Source organism: Triticum dicoccoides, chromosome 3B, assembly GCF_002162155.2.
Source record: "Triticum dicoccoides isolate Atlit2015 ecotype Zavitan chromosome 3B, WEW_v2.0, whole genome shotgun sequence".
NCBI lineage: Eukaryota > Viridiplantae > Streptophyta > Magnoliopsida > Poales > Poaceae > Triticum > Triticum dicoccoides.
The window spans coordinates 18953857-18965587 of NC_041385.1; the positions used below are offsets into that span (position 1 = coordinate 18953857).

The window sequence follows — 11731 nt, forward strand, 5'->3', positions numbered from 1 at the left end:
CACAACTATCACCGTAAGCTATCCTAAAGGTCTTACTTGGCACTTTATTGAAACAAAAGCTATAAAACATGATTATTACAGTATCATAATCATGTGTACACACAAAAACAGTAAGGGTAAATATTGGGTTGTCTCCCAACAAGCGCTTTTCTTTAATGCCTTTTTAGCTAGGCATGATGATGACAATGATGCTCACATAAAAGATAAGAATTGGAACATAATGGGAGCATCATGAAGCATATCACTAGCACATTTAATCCTAACCCACTTCCTATGCATAGGGATTTTGTGAGCAAACAACTTATGGGAACAATAATCAATTAGCATAGGAAGGTAAAACAAGCATAGCTTCAAAATTTTCAACACATAGAGAGGAAAATTGATATTATGGCAATTCCTACAAGCATATGTTCCTCCCTCATAATAATTTTCAGTAGCATCATGAATGAATTCAACAATATAACCAGCACCTAAAGCATTCTTTTCATGATCGATAAGCATAGAAAATTTAATATTCTCCACATAAGCAAAATTCTTCTCATTCGGAATAGTGGGAGTGAACTCAACAAAATAATTATCATGTGAGGCAGAATCCAATTGAAAACTAAAATCATGATGACAAGTTTCATGGTTACCATTATTCTTAATAGCATACAAGTCATCACAATAGATAGCAACTTTGTTCTCATAATCAATTGGAACCTCTTCCGAAATAGTGGAATCATTACTAAATAGAGTTGACACTCTTCCAAATCCACTTTCATATTCATCACAATAAGATTCAACATCCTCCAAAATAGTGGGATCACAACTTCCTAAAGTTGACACTCTTCCAAACCCAATTTCATCAATATAATCATCATAAATAGGAGGCATGCTTTCATCATAATAAATTTGCTCATCAAAACTTGGGGAACAAAAAATATCATATTCATCAAACATAGCTTCCCCAAGCTTGTGGCTTTGCATATCATTAGCATCATGGATATTCAAGGAATTCATACTAATAACATTGCAATCATGCTCATAATACAAAGATCTAGTACCAAACATTTTAATGAATTCTTCTTCTAGCACTTGAGCACAATTTTCCTTTCCATCATTCTCACGAAAGATATTAAAAAGATGAAGCGTATGAGACAAACTCAATTCTGATTTTTTTGTAGTTTTCTTTTATAAACTAGACTAATGATAAAACAAGAAGCAAAAAGATTCGATTGCAAGATCTAAAGATATACCTTCGAGCACTCACCTCCCCGGCAACGGCGCCAGAAAAGAGCTTAGTTGCCGGGGTGTGAGTGCCGCTTACCTGGCCTCCCCGGCAACGGCGCCAGAAAAGAGCTTGATTTCTACTACACAACCTTCTTCTTGTAGACGTTGTTGGGCCTGCAAGTGCACATGTTTGTAGGACAGTAGCAAATTTCCCTCAAGTGGATGACCTAAGGTTTATCAATCTGTGGAAGGCGTAGGATGAAGATGGTCTCTCTCGACACACCCAATACAATGGTAGATTGTATAGGTGCACTAGTTCGGCGAAGAGATGGTGATACAAGTGCAATATGGATGGTAGATATAGGTTTTTGTAACCTGAAAATATAAAAACAGCAAGGTAACTAATGATAAAAGTGAGCATAAACGGTATTGCAATGGTAGGAAACAAGGCCTAAGGTTCGTACTTTCACTAGTGCAAGTTCTCTCAACAATAATAACATAGATAGATCATATAACAGTCCCTCAACATGCAACAAAGAGTCACTCCAAAGCCACTAATAGCGGAGAACAAACGAAGAGATTATGGTAGGGTACAAAAACCACCTCAAAGTTATTCTTTCGGATCGATCTATTAAAGAGTTCGTACTAGAATAACACCTTAAGACACAAATCAACCAAAACCCTAATGTCACCTAGATACTCCATTGTCACCTCAAGTATCCGTGGGCATGATTATACGATATGCATCACACAATCTCAAATTCATCTATTCAACTAACACAAACTACTTCAAAGAGTGCCCCAAAGTTTCTACCGGAGAGTCAAGACGAAAACGTGTGCCAACCCCTATGCACAGGTTCACGGGCGGAAACCGCAAGTTGATCACCAAAACATACATCAAGTGGCACGTGATATCCCATTGTCACCACAGATAAACACGGCAAGACATACATCAAGTGTTCTCAAATCCTTAAAGACTCAATCCGATTAGATAACTTCAAGAGGAAAACTCAATTCATCACAAGAGAGTAGAGGGGGAGAAACATCATAAGATCCAACTATAATAGCAAAGCTCGTGATACATCAAGATCGTGCCATAGAGAGAACATGAGAGAGAGAGAGAGAGAGAGAGAGAGATCAAACACCTAGCTACTGGTACATACCCTCAGCCCCGAGGGTGAACTACTCCCTCCTAGTCATGGAGAGCCGCGGGATGATGAAGATGGCTACCGGTGAGGGATTCCCCCTCCGGCAGGGTGCCAGAACGGACTCCCGGGAGGTTTTTGGTGGCTATAGAGGCTTGCGGCGGCGGAACTCCCGATCTATCTTGATATTCGATGGTTTTAGGGTATGTGGACTTATATAGGCGAAAGAAGTCGGTCGGGGGAGCCTCGAGGGGCCCACGAGAGGGGAGGGTGCGCCCAAGGGGGGTGGGCGCGCCCCCTATCTCGTGGCTTCCTAGATGCTCCCCTGGCTTGCACCCCAAGTTTCCTGGGCCACGTTCGTTCCAAAAATCACGCTGCCGAAGATTTCATTCCGTTTGGACTCCGTTTGATATTCCTTTTCTTCGAAATACTAAAACAAGCAATAAAACAGCAATATGGGTTGGGCCTCCGGTTAATAGGTTAGTCCCAAAAGTAATATAAAAGTGTATAATAAAGCCCATAATCATTCAAAATAGATAATAAAATAGCATGAATGCTTCATAAATTATAGATACGTTGGAGACGTATCAGTGTGCAGAGCATTTTTCGAGCGTCGATGTTGCTCTGAAAAAGTTGGCGAAGAGAGCCCTAGATATTGGAGGCGGTGGCGCCGCGTGATCAAGCATGTTGAAGATCTCGGTGGTGATGCAGGTGTAGAACCACTGAACAATCGCGAGATCTTCTTTCACCCATTGAGGATCATTAGGGCGAGGAGGACTGTTGGCGGCGACATGAGAGCGGAAGTTGCAGCATCCCAGGTGTAGATCAAAGAGGTGGCGCCTATGATAATAGTTGTGGGCATCGAGGTCGAGGACGATGGGGATGAAAGGGCTTACAACGGTGATGATGTCGGCGAGCGGAATGGGTGCAACCAGAAGAGTAGTAGGAGGTCTTGGTGGTGCTAGGGAAAGAGTAGAGGAAAAGAGGCCGCCGCGGCGGCGGCCCTGGCGATGATAGCAGCCCGGCGCTCGAAGTAGCCGGGCGGCGACGGCGGTGGTGGGGTGGGCGGAGCCATACCCTAAACTCTATGGTCGAAAAACTGATACCATGATAGATGAATAAAACTATTGCTTGTATTATTTTTGGAACAGGGTACATGGCTACATATATTGGCACAAACCGACTTAGACTAGATATTACAAACCGACTTGGACTAGGAAACTTGGGATCCAAAGAATAGTCTAACATAAACTTCAGCTATGTAGCTCATCAGTGGATTGATTGACCATCATACAATGATGTGACCACTAATTGTCAGACGGATGGTAGTTCCGCCCGATGATTGGTTGGTGAAATAATTTAATTATTAACTTAGCCCATGCACGCGAGTGAAGTAGGTAGTACCTCATTTCCGGTTTAAAAGGCTTGCATGTATCTCTAATTTGACTAATAGACCAATTTAATACAAGTTATATATCACAAAAAAATCATTACAAACATGAAATCATATACTTTATAATGGTATAATTTTTGGACTATACACCTTATCTTATGTTGGTCAAATTATAGATCTAGGGATACCCGCAAGCCTTATAAACCGGAAAGACGGTAGTATAGTACTTTACATCACGACGTCCACATCCACTAGTGCCCAATAAGAGTTGGATCTGTGCCGCATTTACCACGAACACTATATACGGTCATCCCTCACTTCTCACAATATCAGAAAAACTACACAAGAATTCCATGTTCATCTTCTCCCTCTTACATGTTTCAATTGTCGGTTATATTGCATTTATGTGTACGAACTACACAAAAATCCATCTGACATGTGCTGGATGGATGGCACGAGTGCCCTGGCAATGGATTGTGCATTCTCAACGGCGGTACATCCGAACCGACTGGAATAAATACATTTTATCATGTCCACGCCTTATTGAGCTAACCTCTAATAGGTCACCAGAGCTCCACTCTTTCAAATCTCACATGAACTTGTTGTAAGTGCACATGTTAAACCACGAGTACAAGTTGTAGATACATCCTACCACATACACCAATACTAATTTAAATGCAATGGATAGATAAACAATTAGAAAATTAGTACAATCGATACCAATATGAGTGAAAATTTTCCTATTATCATCTTAGAACACAATTAGTACTATTGACAACATACAAAATTCCATAGGGGCAACACGCACAAGAAAATAATTAGGGAGCCACTAACAACAACATGAGCATAATAGAGGAGTATGTGAAGGAACATTAAGTAATGAAACTAAATGAATAAGGGCGTGCTGCTCATTTATTTTAATTCTTGTTTATAAAGAACAAATCCAATTTCATATGCAAACCAGATTTATAATGGGAGGTCATAAAGGGACATAAACGGATTACTTTCTGTAGTGTTCAGGGAATCACAACAAGACATATAGCTAGACCTATGCCAAGAGGATGCAACAACTAATGTAGGGGGCGCACATACTGCAATTAGTCTGGTTGGTGTACTTGCAGCTCGAGGACTAACTGCATAAACATATTATAGAGAAAAAATCAATATAACTTGATATTTGTAAAATATATTCAATACTGCCTTTTGTTATTTTCAGAAACAGAATTAGTTTGGATGTATGTTATAGCCGATAGAAATATACATATTATCATCCTATATTACGTGATAATTAGAAATATTGGCAATGCACAAAACTTCTTTAAGGGTGATAATTAGAAAAATGACCGAGGAGTGAGTAGCCACCAACATGAGTGCCAACAGAGGAGTTTGTTACCAAGAACCGAATGTTTTTGGATATCTTGTTCATTTAGTTGTTATTTCTACTGTTTTTATAAAATAGGGAACCATGTGAGGAGTCCAAATAGAATAAAAAAACCAGTATAGTCTTGCACAAAATGCAATACTTATGCCTACAATCCTTAATTGTTGCTACTTTTTTCGAGCCATAAGATTGCAATAAAATATTATGTGTACACATAAACAACTGAAAGAATAATATGTGTTTGTAAGACATTTACTCAAATCTAGGATTCGATACCTAGTTAGCAGGTGATGAAATGCCTACACCAATCATTTCTCCAATAATAGAAATGTTACCTATGACCAAAAGGGACATATGGATATGTAGTTGGACAATTTGATGCATTGACATTAGTTAGTAGGATGTTTTGGACATTTCAATAGTTTCATTGCCTACTAGTGATAAGCATGCCAAACAAAAGCTTGTACGATGATTAACTTATTTATTAATGCACTTTGATGTTACGTTATTTGGGTTTGGCATAGCTCACTTATATGTCTCACATTTGCCATATTTTATGGATTTGTTCTAACTTTCAAGAGTTTAATAATTGACATGGATTTCGGTCAAGTTTGTGGGATGGGTTATTAAGATGCACTAAGCAATGCAGTTCCATAAAACTATTTGAATCATGAGAAAATGAAGTGCTACAATTATATAACAATGTTCAAAGATTATATCATTCATAAAGCTTTTAATTGAAGCCAAAAAGATTTGCACAAAAAAATTATACGGGATCATAATTACTTTTAACAAAAAAAAATACACTGTGGCCATCACATGCTCATTTGCGTGGGCACAGTGCTATTTCCGTCCAAAAAAATATGAGGAGCAGACAGAGTAGCATGTCCTTCAGGTAGTAGCGATATCAACCTAAATATTTAAAGTAATGACTTGAAACAACTTAGATGGCCATCATTCAACCGACCACAATCCAAATATTGGAAGTCTGGGATTACATATAGTCTTTGAAGGCTGAAGTACTCTTAACACATCCAGCAGTCAAAACCTGGATGGCTAATTGTATACCTATCGAGAAAGACAATGCACTACATCGAAGGAAATGCACGTAGATACGGAGATATGTTAGCCCACGTATGAGCTATCAAATATTTGGATTTGATATTATTTTTTTGATTTTTCTCAAAAGATTATTGATTGGAAGATTACACCAAGTGTATAACAGATATATGTATAATCTGTCTTACGAAAATAAACAAACTGATTGACTGCAACGTTACTTATGCTATTGTTTATACAAACCACAATTCGGTACACTTCATGAAAAAAAAGTCCAAAGTGCGGGTGAAATAAAAATCGAAAGTGCACTTATGTTCATGCATTTTAGCTATATTTCAAACAATTTATGATGGGACCTAATATATTTTAGACAAAATAATATCAAATATACGACACGTTTAATTCTTGTTGTCCAAATGCGTGAATCACCCTACTAGTTCTACCGGGTATTAATACTCACTTCAAGATATACTATGTGAGTGTTGTGGACAATGGAACTTGCAGGGAATGAATCAACCCGATGATTCGGGCACGCGAAAACTGAGCAACTTCTTGGAACTGCAAAGCCTCATGAGGCCGTGCCACCCGACAGCGAGCGCGGTCAGCCCTGCAGCAATGGCGAATACCCTCCACCCGGCAACCACGCACACGTAAGAAAGGAATACCGATGGCACAATGCACATGGCCATGAGCGCGGGCAGTGGCAGAGGCACATGGTAAGGGCGCTTCAGTGTTGGGTACTTGACTCGGAGCCAAAGGAAGGAGGAGAACTCGAGCAGCGTGCCCATGCTATATAGGAAGTTCGATGTTGCAATAATGTTGTCGAAACCGAGGAAGGAGACGGCGATGGTGATAGCGGTTGATGCAATGATTGCAACCCATGGGGTTCCGATGCGAGTGGCATGACTGTCGAAGACGGATGGGAGGAGGCCTAGGTCCGCCATGCCGTGGAGCTGGAATGCGGCACTGCTCATTTGGGCTTCGAACATGCCAATGGAGGAGATTACTGCTCCTGCGCCGGTCCAGTACTTGAGCCATGGTCCCCCGATAATGCCTGTTTAGACACAACAAAATTATGAAATAACTTAAAAGGCCGATTGTAACATGCACTCGCTAGATTCAACCTAGCTTGATTGTAGCACAAGCATGGTATGCCTATGACTTTTTTCTTGAGTATTGACCGTCAGTATTGAGCTAACTGCGTCTATTTTGTTCTTTTTGTTGGCTTTACCACAGTTTTTCATATGTGCACTTCATAGCAATTATAGCAGCTCTAGCAGTTACATGGCCCATAGGCAAGTCACAATCCCATCTTTATCATCTTCTTACATCTCCTAGTCCACCGGTCCATCTAATTATTCCATGCAACACCTGAACTATTGTTTATTCTCCTTCTTACCAACTTGTGATATAATCATTTGTCCATCACTGTCAGCCACCACTAATCTGCCAACCGTATTCAGATCAGGTGTGCATTATATGATGATATACTAGAGAATACCCCGGCGTTGCTGCCGGAATCAACTGAAATATATTCCAGTAATTTGATTGTATAAAACATCCATAGTTGAATTAATAACATATGAACTGAAACTAGAAATCAGTAATATATCTTATAGTATATGATTATTATTGTGTAGGAGAAAAACATTTTGAATATAAAGTGGCATAATATAATGGAAGAAATGTTCCCTACATGCTGAGTAGATCTTTGATGAGGTGGGATCTGTGCATGAGTACACTAATAATGAATAACTTTTCCTTATGTATGTTGTCATGGATCTTTGACGAAGTGACATATGTGCATGTTAAGATAATAGTGGTTGTGGGAATGAACTATTTAGGTATATATTGGATTTCTATCCAGCTTTATTGGAGTTAAAATGAAATATGAAAACATAGCCTAGGCATTATGGTGATGTGTCGTAAATTTTAGAACTAACAATATCACTCTTTGTTCTACAGTGAGCTGTCTTTGTCAGTGAATAGATGTCTTAATTTGTTCAACAATTATTGTCTACAATAGGGCCTACCACCCACCGTCTCTCAGATTGCCACCAGACAATTAGTCAGTCAAGTAGAGATATATATATATCATCATCATCATGACACAACTCTTTTACTGAACTGTACGTCCTTTCCTCATTGATTTCAGTTCCGAGGTGACCAAATGGTACCTTAATTATCGCGATAATTGTACGTATGGTCGTAAGCGTCGGTAGGTACCTGCAGCATCAGCCAAGTAGCCGTTCACCCATGCATCCGGTGACGCGTCCGTGGCACCGGTCGCGGCCATGAGCGGCAGCAGGTAGCTGACGGCAATGAGAACTACGGCAGCCGCAAGCGCCCGCAGGAACGTCCGCTCCGGCCGCTCCACCTCGCCCGCCATGGTGCTCGCACTGTCCCAGTAGTTGAGGTTCCAGAACAGCGTGTTGAAGAATAGCCTCCAGTCTTTCTTCCTCCCCTCCACCCGGGTCACCCACCGCCCCGGCCGTATCTTGGGCACAGCCATGGCCATCATCAGCAAGAACGGGGCCAGCGAGGCTATCCCCAGTGCGGTCGCGCCCCACCCGACGACGCTCAGGCCGGCATAGTTCAGCAAGGAGAGGAGAAGCGTCATAACGACCACCGTGCCCTTGCGCGCCCTGCCGGGTCTCGCGACCGCCGGCACCACGCCACCGAGGTAGTCAGCCACGAGAGCCGGGTAGGCAGCGATGTTGATGACGATGCTGAGGTACTTCCATGTGCCGAGGAGCGAGCCCGCCAGCGGGCCGAAGGCGTGGTCTGCCCAGAGGACGAAGCCACCGTTCCCCGGGAACGCGGTGGCGAGCTCGGCGGTGACGAGCGATTCCGGGACGCCCCACGCCAAGGGGAACACGAGGAAGCCCAGTAGAGTGAACAGCGGCCCGGCGGCGCGGACTGCCTGCTCGGAGCCGTACGGGCCGCCTGCCACCTCGAAATAGATCAGGAACACGAGCGGAATCATGGTGATCCTGCGCTGGTGGTTGGACTCCGACGGCGTCGAGCCACCGCCTTGTTGCGCGACGGTGGCATGCAGTTGAGGATGTTCTTGTTGTTCCTGACTATGTGTCGGTGATGATTGCTTGGTCATTGGGATTTCTTGATTCATGGTGAGTTTACTCGCTAGCGTGTCGAGGAACAAGCTAGGCAGCTGAGTGCACGTGCCGATCATTGGTGTGGGCATTGTGCTATATAACTTGAGGAGCTGAAACGGATATGTAAGAAACACCACAAAAATAATATCCAGCTGAGCTATCTTTTCATTAGTACTAGTAGTACTACTCTTTAGTTTGTTGAAAATGACAACGAAATAAATTGATCGTTTTATGCGTGTCCACATTATGTGATAGTAAATAATACTGTTCTATAGCAAATAAAATAGCACCTTCGAGATGGAAAACCTTTTATGCATTTTCATTTTGGGGATGATTATTATGACATTCCCAAAAATATCACATTAGCGATGATAATAAACCCATACATAGAATTACATTTACCCTTGAGTTGTTTTTCAGTATTGTTATGAGGTTGTATCATTACTAGTGGTTTGGATGCCACCGTGTGACGCCGCTTATGAGAAAGTTGTGCGCAGTTTTCATTTAAAGAAATACATGGGGTCCTCGCCACCGTCTAAAAAAATATCTCAGAAAAAAAATCCTCACCTCCATCTTAAAAAGAAGTAAACAAAATTTACCACCGTGGCCTACTGGCGAGGGACACCGTTTAAAAAGGAATACCTGTCCTCACCTCCATCTAAAAAGGCAAAAGTGTATTTGAAAAAAATTCCTCACCTCCATCTATTTTTTCCCAAAAGCCTTCTCACTGCGGCCAACCAGTTTGCGCCACATGGCATAGCTGGTTGGCCGCCCTTACGGCGACGCTTAATGGGTTTAATGTGACCACATTACCAGTCAGTTTCACACTCATTGGTATTATGAATATATAGTTAAAAATCTATAAATTGGTATTATAAATATTTAGCTAAAAATCTATCAGTTGTGGCGTTGATAAAATTTCTGCTCCTACGCAATGGATTAGACGTTCCATCGAATGGAATAGGTAAACATATATCATATCTTATTGTATTAAGCTATTCTTGTCAATAGGTAGAGAAAACCAAAGTAGAAAGAATTTTTATTGTATTAAGCTATTATGTGAGTTGTCAGAAAACATTCTAATCAGCTGATTTCTCCCCCTTCGTACCAGTTGTTCCGCAGTCACCTTCACCAAAAGAAAATTCTAATAGTTTCGTTCCAGATTTAGGGAATTGCAGATAATTAAGTTCTCTAAATTTCCAAGTATGTGTGCCTCCGTATATAATGAGCAAGCAAGTGATATAACCACGAATAAATAAGCTAGTGATACAAATGGACCAAGCACTCGGAGGCGAATGCTCCGAAACTAATAGAGCCTTTTTTTACATAAGATGGTGTCGATGGCAAACACTCAGGATGACGGGCGTGAGGGTTTTCAATTCCTTCTATTCAGCATTTGCGTGAGGATCTGGCTCCTAACGAGGAGCTATCGAACGGTCAGATGGACCATTCAGTTTCCCCGGCTAAGGTAACTCACAAGCGTAGGTATACGGAATTTTTATCATCTGCTGTAGTTGGAGGAATTAGTTTCAAAAATGTTCCACAAATGAAAGGTGTGTTTTGGGATAACAAGGGTCTTCGTGACTTGGCAAAGCACCATTAATGGCAGACAACTATGGACCATAAGTTATACCTTGTCTAACTTACAGAAACCAGATAGCGCCGAATTTTCAGCTTCCTTTTTGGCGTCACCTTTGTGGTGCCCTTGATTTTACAATTGCCTCCCTCGTAGTCTAGGGGGCCGCCCAACCAAAGCTAAGGCATGCTTCCCTTCTGGAGCTTGTTCCGATATGTGGTGCAGAACCTTGAACATGTTGGTGGGTGGAGATTTTAACATTATCCACTAACATGATGAAAAGTACAATAATAATTATGATCCTAGGTGGCCTTTTATGCTTAATGCAATCATTAATTGAAAGCACGCACCTAAGAGAAATTGTTCGCCTAGGTCGGCAGTTTACTTTCTTCAAGGTTGGCAATTTACTTGGGCTAATAGCTTCGGTTTAGGACACTCCGAGGACATATTATTATAGTGCGGTATCCAAAGGCACGCAGACACTTGGACTCAACTAACCCAATAAATTGTACCTTACCTCTATATGTTTCATCTTGATAATAGTACACCCCACTTTTAATAAGATATGTGACTATGTGTTGGATTGCATGTAGAGATGGTTTCTCAGATAAGAGATGATTTCATTTCCTGTCTGCCCAAAGCTCAATCGCCTCACATCCTGCCACCCCACGAGCAGGTTCCTACTTTGTTCGACTGCCCTCAAACAAACCCCCAGCTCTAGCATTATCATGTGTCGGCCTTCCTGCAAGGTAGCTCCTTCCATATCTCCTCCTTCCACCATTTCACGCCATCCTCCTTCCACCTGCACCAACCCTCCTTCCTCCAGCATTGGCCCTCCTTCCTCCCTCT

General features: G+C 41.6%; 1 protein-coding gene across 1 annotated transcript; it reads right to left on the bottom strand.

Moving 5' to 3' along the window:
* Positions 1-6224: 6224 nt before the first annotated feature.
* LOC119280552 (probable polyamine transporter At3g13620) lies at positions 6225-9351 on the bottom strand. Its single transcript, XM_037561367.1, has 2 exons — positions 8417-9351; positions 6225-7244 (listed from the first exon to the last, which is right to left on the bottom strand). Exons 1-2 carry the CDS (start codon positions 9318-9320, stop codon positions 6703-6705), a joined length of 1446 nt encoding a protein of 481 aa, XP_037417264.1. The 5' UTR covers positions 9321-9351; the 3' UTR covers positions 6225-6702.
* Between the last annotated feature and the right edge of the window lie 2380 nt (positions 9352-11731).